The sequence below is a fragment of the Condylura cristata genome, unplaced genomic scaffold (genome assembly GCF_000260355.1).
Source record: "Condylura cristata isolate star-nosed mole 26May11 unplaced genomic scaffold, ConCri1.0 scaffold00038, whole genome shotgun sequence".
Classification (NCBI taxonomy): domain Eukaryota; kingdom Metazoa; phylum Chordata; class Mammalia; order Eulipotyphla; family Talpidae; genus Condylura; species Condylura cristata.
Window position 1 is genome coordinate 6845037 of NW_004567139.1, and position 16602 is coordinate 6861638.

Here is a 16602-nt window from a genome sequence, read left to right on the forward strand (position 1 = left end):
TTTTTCATGGAAACTAGATACTCTTCACTGGTTTATTGAATTTTTAAAAAATTGAAGATCCTGCATTTTTAAAAGGCCCTTTTTACATAAAGTAGAATTTCTAGTTGACAGATCTGAAAATTAATCTGGATGGACAAACTATGAATTCAACACACAGATGAGATTTCCTCTTACCATTACCTTGACATGGAGTTGATACCCACCCTTAAAAGAATCCTATAAAAAGTTGCTTTAAAGCCCCTCTGAAATTGCAATAGTGCAGCAAAACCACAAGTAAACAACTGCCTGTTAACCTGTTATTTCAAATATAGACTGAAAAGCCAACAGGCATTTTTTTGTGCAATCTTTTAAAACATTGTAAGTTGAAGTATCAAATCTGCACAGCGCTGTCCCTTCACAGAAGGCAGGCAGCTGCCGGCACGTCATGTCGGAGGCCGTCCTCGGTGCTGTAGGCTGTGGAAGTGGGCCTCCTTCAGGGTCTGGTTGATGTGGAAGTAAGGGCCGTGGCACAGTGCAGACTGCTCAGGCTGAGGGGTGTTGGGGCTGGATCCGGCGACAGTCTGGTTTAAGCTGCTCTCGGGCCCACTGGCCCTGTCCGGGCTGTTGATGCTGCTGCTGCTGCTGCCGCCACTGTCGCTGCTTGATGACTGGGAGAGAAAGGAAACAGGGTCAAGGTGAAGCTGCGTGTTTCTGGAGAGCTCTACTGCGGTTTCCTTTACAGTATACTTTTTAAGAAAGTCTCCTCCCCGGTTTGAGAATATCCGCCTCAGCCACACATCATCTAAGCTGTTTCATTCTATGCTCCCCACCAGCTGAGTCAAGTGGGGTGACTGTCCCGCTGCACATTCCTGGGAAGCAGCAGGGCTGACTCGAGACAGGCTTCCGGCTGCGAATCCCTCCAACTCCATCTGAATTTTAAACCTGCTTTTATAGCATCTATATTGTTCCAATAATGTCCAATAGCCACAGGAGGACATTCTCAGTCTCCAAGGAGAAGTATAAAAAGGGTATCCTCATTAATAAGGTGGTTTCTGGGCACAAGTTAAAAAAAATAGGGCCTCCCTGGCGGCACAGGGGTTAAGGTCTCTGCAACTTCAAGCTATTGCCAGCCACTGCACAGGAGGTGATCCACATGGGGCCGAGACCTCTCCTGTCTCCCTGCTGCTCCCCTCAGCAGTGTACCTCAGTAGATCCACCTGTTCCTTCAGCTCCCCCACTCTCTGGTGAATCTCCCCCCAATCCACCATGCACCTCTGGCATAAATAATTAAAATAAATCTTTAAAAAAATAATAAGCTATGACAATTTCTTGGTTCTCCTATTTGACACAAAATGTACTCTCTGAATGCAGGGCCCATGTCCTGAAAGACACTCCTCACAAAGTCGTCTTAGCATCTCTGATGCCTCTGAGGGTATGTGTGTGCACGATCTTTTCAACATAATTAACATGACTTGATGTCTTGGTTACCCTGAAGAAGCTAGTCAGTGACCCCTAATAAGATTACTCAGAAATCCCGCTCACAGTGCCAGGGTTCTCCAAAGGGAAGGCAGTAATAGGGATCCATTTCAAATTAAAGCATGTTCTGAAAGGGACAACCCCAATAACTTCATTAGCCATCGCTTCTGTTCACACCTCAATATTGTGCTGGAAAGAACCAATGCAGGAGACTACTTACTAATAATTAATGAGCTGGTGTGTAGTATTTTTTAGCCCTTTGATAAATCCAGATTTGTGTTTCCTTAGACAAAGACAGTGGTCTTGAAATGGTGGTTTACACCTACACATCATCTACACAGAAGGGGAAAAGACTAGAAAAAGCCCTGACTTACATAAGAGTGGAAGAACTATCGTTGCATATCCTTCACAATGACTTTTCTGCCACGTGGTTATATATTATCACCATACAAATCTAGAAACCAAGTTTCCAGGTAGATACTGGATTTAAAATTCCCATTTCTGTATTTGGATCAAAACTTATACATAGCCGTACATACACAGCGTGGCTGAGACGGCAAGGAAGGCAGTGTTCATAGCCAGTACTCGCTGTCGGTAAAACACCGAGAAGCGTCATGGCCCAATGGTCCTTTGGAGCCACTGAGCAGGTCACACTCCCCGCCCTGCACTGAGTGGGAGGTGACGTGCCTATTTTTTACCAGAGAGAAAAAGAAAGCATTCTAATGAGCTGAATGACGGCAGACAGCAGTGGTGGCAGTTAAAGACGAGGTCAAAGCCAACTTAAAAAGAAAGACTGCTATCCACAAAACCTCTCCTGGCCGCCAGTGTGAGCAGCCGGAACAGCCGGTCACCACACTAGGTTAGGACCCACCACGCAGAGCACTCTGTTTCCTCTTAGTGTGTTTTCTTTACTGTTTTTCGTTACAGGTACTGTCTGAAAATTAAGGCAAGAACTAGAATCAGTTTCTAATAAGTGAAAATTTCCATGTCTATAGACATATTTATTTTACACTGTAACAGCAAAGGTAGACTAATGAGAAAAGTTCTTTAAAATAAATAAGCTGAAAAAGATTTCTGGACAGTAACTTGGAAAATTATGGGTGTGGGACACATGTACCTGTGATTTCTAATACATTTTTAAAACCTTGTAATTCAACTTTGTAGACACTTGTATAAAAACATTTAGTGTGACTTGCTTATAATAAACAAAAATGGGGAAACAATCTAAACGTCTAACACGAGGAAGTTAGTTAAATAATGCATCTATAAAGTATAATACATGAACGTGACCCGTAACATTCTATCCTGCTGCAAACAATGATGAACATGTATGTACCCCAAGAAAGAAAGCAGTCCTTATTATCTTTTTTCACAGGTTTCAAAACAGTTCGTACAGCAGCTGGTTTTTAAGATGTTTTCCTTCAGTGTGTGTATAAATTTATGTGCACACACATGCCAAAATGGCCTGGACTTTGGGCCATCTAAGTTTTAAAAATACCTTTGTCTTCATAGCTTCTACAACTAATATTTCTTTTGAGGGGAAAAAAATAAGCAGTTAAAAGAACCGAAGAATGCTACTACCTGATGTGCCCAGTTTAAAACCCAGCATTCCAGCGCTACACTCAGGTTTAAATTGAAAAGCAGCTGAGATGGGAGGCAGGGTCAAGAGTGGACTCTGAGTGTCCAGGCTCACATCTCTCGCGCAGAAATTAGCTTAAGTTCATTAAATCACAGAATCTGGCCCTCCCTGGTGGCACAGCGGGTTACAGCACAGCACTAAGCTTAAGCCACTTCCGCATGAGTTCAATCCCCGCCTGACCCGGACGTGACCACAGGGCGCAGCAGACCTCTCCTGACCCGCCCGCTGCTCCCCTCAGCAGTGGACTTTGTCGGTCTGCCTGTTCTGCTCCCCGCTCTGTCTCTGGTGAATCCTCTCACTGCCCCTGTACCTCTAGCCTGTACTCCAGTTCTGTATGCACAAATAAATCTTAAAAAAAAAAAAAAAATCACAGAACCTATGTGTCACTTAACGTGGACCAGCGTGTTACTCACTGGGGTATACAGTTAACAAAGCCTGTGCTAGTGAATGATTTAAAACTAAAATTTTATGTAAATTGCCTTACATAAGAAAAAAGGTTCAAAAACCTACATTGCTCTAAGGGAAGAAACCAGTTTTGTTTGTTATATGCATTAAATAAGGTAACATAAAAACTGCCCTACACATCATAACAATTACCATTCGAAAAACTAATCAAAATATTTGTAAGGTAAATGTTACCATCTTTTTTTGTTTTATGCCTATGAGGAAACAAAGCCTCAGAAATGTATCCTGATTTGGCAAGATCTGAAGTTGAGCTTTAAGTGTTGACCTGTTGAACGTCAGTTTTCTTCACTGAGAAAATTCTAGTGTGGGCTTTTACAAAAGCTGGGTGGGACAGAATGAAGAGTTCAGAGTAGAGCCTGTTTTTTGCTTGCATGTTAAGGCCAAGGGAGAAGAGCTCAACTGATTCCAGTGTTTTAATTAAAAATATTCTATTCACCAAAAATTCAAATTTGAACATTTGCAATTTAAAAATCTTGTAAGGATGTAGGAAAGGAGCACTGTTAAATGAAGGGGGAAATTAAACTGCATTCTTGCTCGTGAGCTGCCAAGGGAGTATTTTGTTGTTTCAAATTTGTCTAGAATTGGTGCTTTTCAGAGGACAGCCTACTAGATGATACTCCAAAATAGATAAGCAGACACCGTGTGTCGCCGGCTACAAACATGTTACCGGCAACTACAAAATGCTTCTACAAAACAGGTCTTCAGTTTCGACTAACTTAAAGACTGAGACTAAAAATATCCATTAATATTGTCAGTAAGATTTCAGAAGACTGTTCAGCTTCCCTAAAACTAGCTTTAAAATTTCTGAAGTTGCGATGGGGTATTCACTTGCAACTTGCACTGAAAAGTCTAATGCTGCCTTTTAACTTTAGCCTGTTAAGAACCCAGTGAACGAACTTTATGTGCTATTTTATATACTACTATATACTACTATGTGTCATATATATACTGCTATCATCAAAGACAGGACAACACATCTCTTTCAAAGTCATTTGATTCCTGTTTCCTGCCAGTTCAGCCCAGTCCAGTCTTCTTACTGTCGGGAAGCTGAGGGTCTCCAAGCCACAGGAGAAACCCACTACGTGGGGAGCAGCCAGCACAGGAAAAGTATTTGAGACAGTAAAGGGTGATTGTTTCATGAGTTGTTTGTTGTTGTTGTTGTTTTTTATTCACAAATAAATTTGGTATGTGACAAACTATTTCTATGGGCAAGTCAAAAAAGTTTAAAAGTTACTCCCTGGTGGTGCAATGGGTTAGGATGCAGCACTGCAAGCAAGCTGCAGCTGCTTCCGTGTGAGTTCGATCCCCATCCCGGAGGGGATCCACATGGCACAGCAGACCTCTCCTGACCCACCTGCTGCTCCCCTCTGCAGTCTACCTCATAGATCCGCCTGTTCTGCCCCCCACTCTGTCTCTGGTGAAGCCTCTCACCCCCTGCACCTCTGGCCTGTACCCCAGCTCTGTATGCATAAATAAATACATCTTAAAAACAAAAAGTACCGTAATGGGTCTTGGAACTGTCAGCCACCAAAGGGTCAAAATTACGGAATAAAAGACCATCTATGCCTTCAAACCCTGAAGGCAAAAAAATCAAATTTTAAAACTTTATCAGTGCCTCAAGATCTAACACAGAAATAAATCATTAGACCTATAAAACCAGAACCACGGAGACAGGAAAGTCTTTTCCCCACTCAGGGGAGCTTTTCAGTCTCTGGTTTCCGGCAGGAGTGGCAAGAGCTTACTGTGGGACAGCACTTTCAGCTCCCGAGCCGGTGCCCACCTGTTTACCTGGTCACACCTGATCTTCAAAAGACAAGTGTCTACGAGAATCAAGAGTCCAAAAACTCTTCAAATAGGAATCCGATTCCCTACGGAGACTACTCATTAGACAGGCTATTCAAATTAAAGCTACAAACTTCATTTACTAAATTTTCACTTTAGGCTTAGTGCTAACAACTGAACCTAACAACTGAACCAAGTATTCTCCAGACAACTCGCCTTGCAAATCCATGTAACTCCAACAAAATAAAGTCAAATGTATAGAGATTCTGACCAAAAGCACCTCTAAACCACCCACAAAGGCAACTCCCAAGATGCCTGTGGTGAAGCTACAGAGAAGGTCCAAGGATGCTCAGGCTAAGACCTCCCACCGTGCCTCTGGGTAACTGCGGCTGCCTGGCCAGGGGAGACCCAGAAGGGAACTTTGACAGTGCGGTCTATTTGGGAATCTCCTATGGCCAACTCCGAAAATGTGTGTACGCCAGGCACCTTCCTCCCGCCCCACCTTGGGGAGAACCTGGCTCCGGGAAACATTGTTCTGCCATCTAGCCACGTCCAAACAAATGGGTGTGTGCCTGCTGCATGTAAGGAGGCACCTCACCAGGGCTGTGCCATCATGCAACAGGCATGGGCTGAGCTGAATCATGACTACGGTGGCAATGCCCGGGTGGCCATGGCAAAGATAGGGCCCAGCCAGCTCAGGGACAGCAACCCAGCAACAGACGCTGATGAGAACACTGGGAGACGCCATAATGTGAGCGGTGTCCGACTAGGCCTGGAAGGATGAGGGTTTCCATAAGAAGGGTGTGGCAAACTGGGAAAACAGGAAGAGCAAAATTGGCAGGAATGTCTTGGGGAGGAAAAGTTAATAGCTGGGTCCAGTCCAGGAAGTTTGCAAGAGAAAATGCCCATGAGACACGACAGCTGGATGACGCCGTGCCCCAGGTCTGCGGGCACAGGTTCCGACACGCAGGGCATCTGGGGGCTGGGCTGAGGCTCCTGGGGCTGTGTGTGGTGAGGAAAGGAAGGGGCTGGGAGCAGAGGCCACTGGGCGCCGACACATCCAGCAGGAAAGCAGCCTGCAGAAGGGCTGTGGAAATGTAATAAAGGGGCCGATACCCCAGAGATGGAAGGGGTCCCGGGGAGCCGTGAAGGAGACACCCAGGCTGACTGTGCCCTTGGGCCAACGCTTGGCACACGCAGGCTGCTCGGAACACAAATGCTCAGTGGAAGATCACTGGTGAGCACTGAGAAAAATTCTAGCTGACTCAAGGGGGAAGCCGGGGTGGGAGGAGGCAGGGCAGTGGTGGAAAGAGCAGAAAGAGAGAAAATACACAGTGAGCAAAGCAGAAGTAAGGCAGAGAGGAGATGAGTCAGGGAGGGAAAAGAGAACTTGCTGGGCTGGTGAAAAGAACTAAGGCAAAAGAAGCCCAAAGAAGGAAGACTGGGGCTTTCAGGAGCCCCGAAGGGCCAGGAGGTGAAGTGAGGCAAAGGGACCCTCTCTCTTTGGCAGCAAGGAGCCCAGTACAGGACCGGTGAAGCAGAGGACAGGGAGACGCGCCCAGGAACAAAGGGTGCAGGTGACCCACCAGCAGCAACGGCCGCTCGGTGCCTTGCTTCCACTGCGCGGGCCATGAGGGCGGTGCAGGGCAGCCCTGCAGCCCTGCTCCCGCCAACCGCACCGCAAACGCCCCGGCAGACACAGCTGCTGAGCCCGTTTCTTAAAGCAGCGCTATCTACTACTAGAGTGGCCAGCTTCGCAGACAGTCAGAAAGCTAGCCAGAAGCTCATTTTCTTTTTCTTCCAAGGCCCACCTTTCCCCTTAGCCTCTTCCCCACTCAGTGCTGCCTGTAACTGATGTGTGCCTCAAGAGGAAAAAGCAATCTCGCTGCAGACAGTCCAGCCCTGCTGTGATCACGTTCTTGCTGAAGCCACTGCAGAAGGTGGGTCTGCTGCAGGACACAGTCCCCGCCTCATGGCAGCTGCTGTGTGGCCTGTGCCTCCAAAGTGCCAGTTACTTCAGAGAGGCCCAGGTGCTTTGGCAGCAGTGAGAGAGCGCAAGATGCCACAGGAACACAGCGGGCTACTTAAGGTGGCTTTCTAAATACATGAGAAAAGAAAATGCAGGGGCCCATCCTGTGGGTCAGCGAGGAAAAGGCCCGACCTTTCTGTGCCTTAGTTTCCCTAAGAGGAAGCTGGACTGTAGAACATGGTATAAGCTGCTTCCCCACTAACACATTCTTTTCTCTCCTTTCTTTTGTTCACATTTCAACAGGCCAAGAAAAAAAAAAATGGCCACTGTAGGAAAACACATGCACGTCTCGCCCTTCCCCAAGTCACCCCTCACGCGCAGCCTGGAGGGCTCGCGGCGCAGGGGCAGTGCGCTGATGGGCGTAGCGTAAACATTTCAAGGATAAAACTGGGAGCAAAGTTCTCAACACACACAAAAGGGATCACACTAACTTTTGAGAAGCCGGTTGTGCTCTTTCTAGTGAACCTCTTTGGAAGTTAAGCTCAACGCGAGTCCCCCAAAGCAGTCTTTCCGGGGAGCGCCTGCTCACACAGGGCAGGTGAAACAGGAGGAAGGGCAAACGGAGGAGCCTTAGAGACTTCGAAAAAATTACACTGAGTGTTCCCACTGTCCATGAAAGTCACACTAATTTGAAACATTCAGTTCATTCTTACAACAGATTTAGAGACTTCTCGATTTGGTGACACATGCATTCTCAGGGTGCTGGCTCATTTTTTAAATCTGTCACGCCTCTGCACTCCCACTAAAAACGCTGTTGAGGTTTTAAGATTATGTCACCAAAATTTTCCCCCTTTAGCAGAGACAAGGAAAAGGCAGCAAGCTGCCCAGTAAGTCGCATCTGTTTCATCTCCACATTTTCCCACTCTATTGCGAGTTCAAAGTGATGCTCACAAGTTTAAGTTATTTCAAAAAGTTGGCAGCCTCGGTGTCTTCCAAAGGCACTGCCCCCACGTAGCAAGTAGCAGCACTGTTTAGGAGCCAGCCTGACATGGAAACGTCCAATTTGTGAAGATATTACAAATCAAGGCAAAGAGCCTTCTTCCTGCTAAATACAGGACCCGAAGCCAAGAGGCCAGCCCCTAAGAAGAAACTGAAGGAAATTTAGCGAGTTTTCACTCATCTAAATAATGGTCCCAGATCAGGGGATGTCACCGCCTTTGGAGAGGACCATCCAGGAAGACAGTCTCACTTCTTGCTCACTGAAGAACAAGCCCACCTTAGTACCTAACAGGATTTATCCGGAATAGCTTCACAAGAATCGGTTCTCAGCCCATGTCAATGCATTACATCTCAACACAAGAAACAGTATCCTAAGAGTCACAAAACACCAAATTTCACACACTGCAATTAAAATTGAAGGCCTTCAAGTGCCGATTTGTTAAAACAAAAACACAAAGCAACACAAAACACTCAACCCTAATTTCTTCACCTTTGTAGAAGACTCTAAAGTTGCTTTCACATTACAGTATTTACCTGGAAAAAATATTTTCAGTTGATAGACAGGAAAGGAAAGTTCTTCTCTGGTCCTATCGTTCTAGAGCGGTCTAGTTATCTGACCAGATATAAACGGTAAGCAAAGTCTCTCAGCACTCTGCCCTCTGTTTGGTGCTGGGGCAGGCAGCCCCCAGTCAAGAGCTGGGGCTCACTTTCTCTGCTTCCTACAAGCTGTGTCTCGGAGCAACGGACAGGATTTTCCCCAATTTTTCCATCTAAAATGTGGAGATAATCTACTGAAGGACAGAAAGAAAATGCACAAGGAGGCTAAAAGCTTCTGTTTGCATAACTATCTGGGAAGTTTGCATTCTTTAACTTTATACCATACCAAAAAAAGCAGGCACATACTATCTCTTACTTGTGAAACAGCTAACATGAATCAAACACTTCACGCTTCTTTCCCAGGACCTGCCAATACCATTACCTTTAGGGGAAAAGGAAACTCTAGGAAATTAATCATAAACAACAGATTTAAATCTCTTAGAATTAAAATAATTTCTTTCCGGGTCCTCCCTGGTGGCGTAAGGGGTTAGCACTATGAAGTGATCTAAAGCCATTGCCCCAGTTAGATGCCCTGACGGCAGTGACCCACACGGCACAGTAGGCCTTTCCTATTTCTCCCCCCTGCTCCCCTTGGCAGTGAAATTTAGTCAGTCTGCCTGTTCTGCCCTCCAGTCTCTGGTGAACCCCCACACCTTTGGCCTATACCCCAAGTTCCTGTATGCATAAATCTTTTTTTAAAAAATTAAAACAAATTCCCTCCAAATAAAAAATTTTCTAAGTTATAAGAAAAAAACTAAATTTTATTTATTTCAGGAAAGACACAGGAAATAGTTTCTTCTGAGCTAGCCACAAAGAAATTTACCTATTTTAGAATTAAAATACAGTATTTTTATTATATAAACTAATATAATTAACAATCCATTAGAAACAAATCGTATTATTATTTTCCCTGTTACACAAAACAAAAGCAACCTACACGTGGTATTTTTGTGCTATAACTATAATGATCAATTCTAGTGGTCACAGCTCAATCATTCAAGGCCTAACTTTCCATCTGAAAGATTTCCCTGCCTTGGGCAGCTCCAACTCCAGGCCTGCGCCCCCCGGGAAGCACAGCACAGGCGGCCAGCCATTCCCAGGGCCACCGGGTCGCGTGGGCCAGGCGGACAGTCTGGTCTGGTCAAATGGCCGTGGCCACCCAGAGGGGACCTACCAGCGAGGGCAGCACCACAAGAAAAACTATCTGTACTGGCCACAACACAGCAGTGCAGCCCGCCCTTCAGGACACAGTGTGGCTCGCTGCTGGATTGCTTTGGAGCAGAAAGAGCAAGACACAAGAACCAGAACACACAGAGGCCCAATCGCAGGCTTTAGAAAGGGAGTAAGGGTTGTTTCCCACAGATGGCAATTAAAAACCAAACCAAACTAAACAAAAACTGGAATTAAGGAGTCACTGAAAACTAGAGATCAGAGATTTTTTTGATGACAGTATTTCCACTCCTGCCTCAGGCATCACAGTTACAGGCAGAGCAAGGCTCTCACCCCAAGGCAAACAAAGTTTGTAACTAGCTGTTACGAAGACTCATGGTGGAGACCATTCCTCAGAGCACAAACAGCGAGCCACCATGGTGGACACCTGAAACTAACTGGGTCAAATGCACCTCAATTCAATAAAAACCAGGGGTGATGGGAGGCAAGACCCACAGCAAGATTTAGATCACCTAAGTCAAACAATTTAAACACACATGGCAGGATTTATATGCAGAAACAAGAAACAATGCTTGATGATGCTAACATGAGAATAACCACTGCCCACTCGTAATGACTAACCCTGCTACTCAGAGTAATGGAGACTCAGCCACTGCTACTTGTATCATTAGCTGTTCAGGCAGCCTCTCACCTTGGGTTTTCTTTCACCATGAGCCTCCCCAATTACCACATTAAAAAGCGCAGATACTCTTCTTTTAATCTTACAGAGAAAAAGACAACAGCATGAAAAGAATTTGTTTTAAAGGAGAAAAAGGTGAAAGAAACTTAAGTCTCCACAGAAAAGACATAATTTGCATTTTTTCATTCATTGCACCTGAATGAGTATCACTCCCCAGTTACTGATTTTTTCCCCTTTGTGGGCGTGACTCTGGACTTAAGCAAAACGCTGGTTATAGGTCAAACCCAAGGTCACAAATAATTAACACACAAATGTGAAAGAACCACACCAAACCGCAGAATCCTTGAAATTGGGGACTAGGCTTGGGATCTCAGCCACCGAGGCTGTTCTCTGCCCAGGGTGACAACTGTGAAGGGTCAAAATCTTTAACTGCATAAAAAAGGCTTTAAGGACAGACTTAACTTAGCAAGAGTATTCATTAAAGTTAGCTTCCTTCTCTCCCCCCCACCGCTGCCCAACATCCTCTGCAGTGCACCTCGTTAAACGCACTCTCTGGCGTTCTCAGGAAACCGAAGCTTCAGGAACTCTTTACCCACCACCTCCCTCTCCCTTCTACTCTGGATCCCTGGAGCTCTTTTGGAAGCTAAATGAAAAATGAAAAACAGAATATATATGTTTATCAAAATGCATAGTTTTCTTAAAGACATGGGAACTGAAGCAACAAATTATGCTTGACTTAAACACAATCAGCAGTTTGCAAACTATTAGAAAATAAGGTGTTTCTTATATAAGTTTACAAACTATTAGAAAATAAGTTGGCTCCTTATCAGATAGGGAATTCAACATTTGCAATGTTCCGTGAACTTTTACTAAATGCACATATTCCTACAGGTAGGAATTTGCATACACACCTATGCATGTATGTACACACCCTTGCTGGGAGAGAGTGCATAGTTTCTTCAAGGGTGGGGGGACCATGGCTCAAAAAAAAGGTTGAATGAACCACTGTGATCAAGTAAGATGAGTTTTACTTATCCATTTAATTACCGGGAAGAAATGGGGTTATTTCCCTCAAACAATGAAAGCAGCAGAAACTGACCACACTGCCTACCTCTGTGTCCCAGGAATCGTGAAAGACAGGGTTGCGACTACTCCTTTTGGTCTGGGGCGGGAGATGGTGGTCTTCTTCACTGCCATTCCTTCTCCTTTTCCTGAAATTAAAGGACAGGTGGGAGAGAAATCCAACACTTGATCTTCTGAACACTTAAACGCTAAACTGAGATGCAAATCTGCCATCACAGCTGAGAACACAACTCATCACAGGCAGACATCCGCCGGGTCCACCGTCGGACGCCATCACTGGGCACAAAGAGCAAAACGAAATAGCACCAGTGACGACAGCTTTCATGAGTGCAACTAACTTTTAAGAAGAATGCGGACCGTTTCAAAGCCTACGGGGAGTATGAGCAGGGCTCTTGACGAAGCTTCCAACCACCACCTAAGGCTTCTGCCTTTCCCTGGCTCCTGACATTACAATTCCAACTTAACTCATCCGATTCCCTTCCAGACCACGACACCTGGGACAGCGGTGACAGCCCTTCCAGTTCACACTTAATGCCATGCTAATACACGGTGAAGGTCTTCAGAGCAGAGCAGGGGCTCATGGTAGCTCTAGTCTCTAGTTTTCTTCCATTCCTGATTTTTCTGGACAATTTCTGGAACTGGTGGTCTTGGACATATTAACTCGACAATTCTGGCTGCACCACCCACTATTATGACAAGTCACTTCATAAGAGTTAAGGTTATAGCACAAGTTGCTTAAAAATTTCAGGTTTAAAGAAAAATCACACATCTTTCTCAGTCAAATGTTGTCAGGTGTGCAACAGACACAAAAACCATAAGTCTGTCTGCAGGAGTCATGTGCTGTCAGGACTTCAAGCCCCGAGTTAGGAAACAGAGCGATCACTTTCAGTCAAATTACCTGGAACTGTGCTGTCTGACATAGCAGCCAGCAGCCACAGGTAGTTACTCAAAATGAAAATTAAATAAAATTTAGGATCCACGTCCTTTGTCACACAGCCAACCATTCAGAGCTCAGTGGCCATGTGCAGCTAGTGGCTACTGTGCTGGCCAGTACAGGGAGCAGGTTTCTCACCACTGGAGAAAATTCTACTGGACCGTGCTTGCTAGAGACCAACCAACACAAAGCTGCATAATGAAAATTCTTGAAGGTTCAAACTTCTATAGCTAAGGAACAAATGACCAGTGGGAGAGAAAAACAGCCTTTTCTCTGAACTGGGAATGCACAGTACCTTTTCTAAAAAACCCTATGATTTCTATTTGAGCAGAGTGGATTACTGTGGCAGGTGCTTAGTCCTAAAATGTGAGTTGAAGTCTAAATACTGAAAAAACTCCCAAAGATCCCCCTGAGCTCAACTGCCTGTACTCAGAAACATTCTGAATGCCGCTAATTTTATTTATAAACATGGATCCCAGTTTAGGCTTGGCACAAAAAAGAGCGGGTGTGTCTTGTAGATAAAGCAGTCGCTGGCATGCAGAGGGATTACACCATCTACCTCATCCCCGATGTTATTTGTAAAGTCAGATCCTCCTTTTCGCTCCCTACCTTTCTCTGAGGAGATCAGATGTGATCTGCGCATTATGTTAAAGTACTTAGAGGTTAAAAGCCTAGACACAAGTTTTTAGTAATGACTAGACACACGCACTATTAGCACAGGCTTAAACCAAGAGAGGGCTAGTTTCACTCTTCTGGCCAGAGGGTGCCACAGCCCCGAGCAATGGCTGATGGGAGGCTGGTTGACACCCAAGTGAAACTCACCAAGTGGCAGTGTGGGTGCCTCCCCACTCTTATCAGGGCGCCAACAGCTGATTGGGCCTCACTCTACCCAAACTTTGGAGCCTCACCAAACTTCCCAATTCCTCAGTTACAACGGGCAACACAGCTTTCCTGCGGCAAGAGCAAGAAGGCCAAGGAGAATGCAGGCAGAGTCTAAGGGCGAGACGACTGGCCAGCGTGGCAGACTTTAATAAAGCTATGAAACGCCACATGAAATATGCCTCACAAGCAACTCATTTCTCCGGGTACCAGCACTGCCTCCTGGCCTACTGCGGCACCTCCCCCAGGTGGTACTAAAGGAGGAAGGACTGCTGCTCACTCGCCTTTCCCTAGGCTCTCTGCGGAGTCCATTCTGCTTTCAACAAATCGTTAGTAACTGGCGAGTCCCATCTGCACAACAGGTCCGATTATGGCGTGTGACATTAATGCGCCGTCCGGGTTATCACTTAGCAGCCGCCCAGTAACTGCTAAGTCTCCCCAGCCACCCATCTAGTCGCAGATTACATGTTGCCATCACTTATCTTTTCCTTTATCCCCTATCTTCCTGTCATCTCCAAGAAACTAGGCGTAGAGGAAACCCTGCAGTATGGTCACTGGTGGTTTTCTTTAAAAGCAGTGGCCCTTCTTCCCACCAAAAGAAAAATAAAATTTCCAAGAGAAGAGAGATAAAACATCAATTTTGGTTAAAGTAAGGGCTTTCTTACCACAGCCACCCCTCTCTGGCTTTCCCATAAAACATTTTGAACAGTTTTCCAATGAACAGTTTGAATAACAACCATTTTAAGTCAATCCTCCATCTGAAACCCAGGAGCAGATCCAGAATCATGAACTGCCTAGGAGATGCTGAAGTGTCCATCACACCATCAGACCTGGTCTCTCCCCTGCCAAGAAACGGGATAACGCGGAGAGCAGGTAGGACTCCCCTCTGCAAGCCTAAGGACCCTTTTTGTAGTGAGGAAAGTTACTAGCACCACCAAGTTCACATCACTTGTGCACTAGGTAGGTTCAGACTACTTGTGTACAGTCCTAGACACAAGCATCAATTTGTAAGAAACAGGTATTTTTCAGCTCTGGGAGCCATCCCGGAGACAGGCAGGGATATAAAATGGGTTTTGGTAGGAAACAGACAGCAGTGAGACCAGGCTCGCACTACCTAAGGATCTTTTCCTAATTCATCATTAAGGCCTGGTATTTCCTAATTATTTTCTAATTTGACTTGTTTTCTATACAAGGCTGTTCTGTGTCCCACTCGCTGCGTGACCCAAACCAATAATCCAATACAAAAGTTTGGAAAACCCTACTTTTCACTATGGGACCAAACCACCTCAAGCTATTTCCAAAATCCAAATCCCACAAATGAGCCACCCTCGAGACCTGGGTCCTTGTGGATGGACTGTCGGTTATGTCAGAGCCAGGGGAAACAAGCACAAGACCCAGCATAACCCAGCAAGGTGATACTATCTCATTCACGTAAGCTTCCTCGAGACTATCAGGACTAAGGGAAAGAGCACCGAACCTGGGGAGCCCCAAGTTCATCACCTGAGCTCTTGAAATCTGTTTCCTCCTCATCAGAAAAATCTAAGGGTTATTATTAGACTTGGTCACCTACAGGCTCCCACTGCAAACGCCACAGCGAGGGATTTTCCTATTCTGAAGCAAAGCTGCTCGAGCATCTTCAAGCTGGGGCACCCGATGGCAACTTCCTCCTCCCCACCTTCTTATAGGTGAAGGTAAAAAAAGAAAGAAATGGCAGCTGGGCCCGGACAGCACCCAGCACTAGTCAAACAAGCATTAAAAAAACACCCCGAGGTGTAGACGACGCGGCTCCGGGCCTGGCTCAGCCGCGCCACGACACGACCCCAGAGCCTGCCCGGGCGCCGAACGGCTCGGACACCAGGCAGTTGAGAATCCTGCGGGTTCTGGGGCTACAGTCGCTCTGGTCATCTGCCCTTCCGCGCTCACAAGCGTCCAGAGCACACTCCCGGTGTAGCCCAGCCCTGCCCCGCCGCAGGGGACAGCCCAGGCCGTCCTCTGACCTTGGGGACTCGCAGCCCCCGCCCCGTCCCCTCGCAGACGCCCCGAGGGCCCCCCCCACCCAGAGGCGCCCCGCCTCCCCTCCCCCACCCTCCTAAATTTAGGACGGGGAAGCTTCGGGGCCCCCGTCTCTCTTCCGGGACTAACCAGACTTCATTCCAAACAGGGAAAGCGGGGCAAGGCGGGGTGGGAGGGGCGACCCCGGCGCCTCCCAGTCCTCCCAGGGGACCCTCGGGGGCCAGGCGCCGGTCACTCGCGCATCCTCCGCACTCCTCTCCCGGGCCGCAGGCCACCCAGAGGGAGATCGGCGGGGCCGCCTCCGCTGACTCGGTCGCCGCTTCTCGCGCCCCCTCGGCTCCAGCGCCCACGACGGCGCGTCGGGCGAGGGGCTGGAGAGGCAGGAGGTCCCTGCGAGCTCACCTGGGGCGGAGGCGCTCGCTCATGGCAGCCGGTGGAGGGGAGCGACGCGACGCCGCTCCGCGGGAAGAGGGAACAGAGGCGGTGGTGTTTCGGCGGCCGCCACGCCCACCGCCTCGGGCCTTGGCTCTCGCCGCCGCTCTGGTGGACGCCGCCGGCGGTGAGTACCCCTCGGTGGGACCCGTACCACCGCTACTTCCGGCGTCTGCTCCGCGCCCCCCCATGTCGCAGTCGCCGTGGTACCGCCCTCTCGCGGCTGCGCAGTGGCGCGGTCTGGACCGCGCCGACCGCTAACCCCGCCTACGGGAAGAGGCTGGCTCGGAGGGGGAGGAGCGACTAGGGGGTCCTGACAGAGAGGGCCTCCCTAGAGGTGGCTAGGGCTTTCGCCTGTTCGCTCACAATCAGGGCCCATGTAAAAAATCAAGTTAGGTTTCAATTAAATGGAGTCACATAAGCATAACGTGATACCGTGCTTGAGTTAAAGTCCTGAGAGCTAACAATAATTTTTTTAAATAGGTGAGAACTACCAGGCAGTGGCA

The 16602-nt window shown here is 47.2% G+C and overlaps 1 protein-coding gene across 1 annotated transcript; it reads right to left on the minus strand.

Annotated features, from left to right (window-relative positions):
• Nucleotides 1–18: 18 nt before the first annotated feature.
• Nucleotides 19–16342, minus strand: FAM104A (family with sequence similarity 104, member A). Its single transcript, XM_004693471.2, has 3 exons — nucleotides 16067–16342; nucleotides 11867–11966; nucleotides 19–647 (listed from the first exon to the last, which is right to left on the minus strand). Exons 1-3 carry the CDS (start codon nucleotides 16285–16287, stop codon nucleotides 423–425), a joined length of 546 nt encoding a protein of 181 aa, XP_004693528.1. The 5' UTR covers nucleotides 16288–16342; the 3' UTR covers nucleotides 19–422.
• Between the last annotated feature and the right edge of the window lie 260 nt (nucleotides 16343–16602).

Coding starts and splice junctions, on each gene's coding strand:
- FAM104A (XM_004693471.2), bottom strand. CDS start 16,287: ATGGGGGGGCGCGGAGCAGACGCCGGAAGTAGCGGTGGTACGGGTCCC. Junction 11,967..16,066: donor AGCGAGCGCCTCCGCCCCAG/GTGAGCTCGCAG, acceptor CTTTAATTTCAG/GAAAAGGAGAAGGAATGGCA. Junction 648..11,866: donor ACGATTCCTGGGACACAGAG/GTAGGCAGTGTG, acceptor TTTCTCTCCCAG/TCATCAAGCAGCGACAGTGG.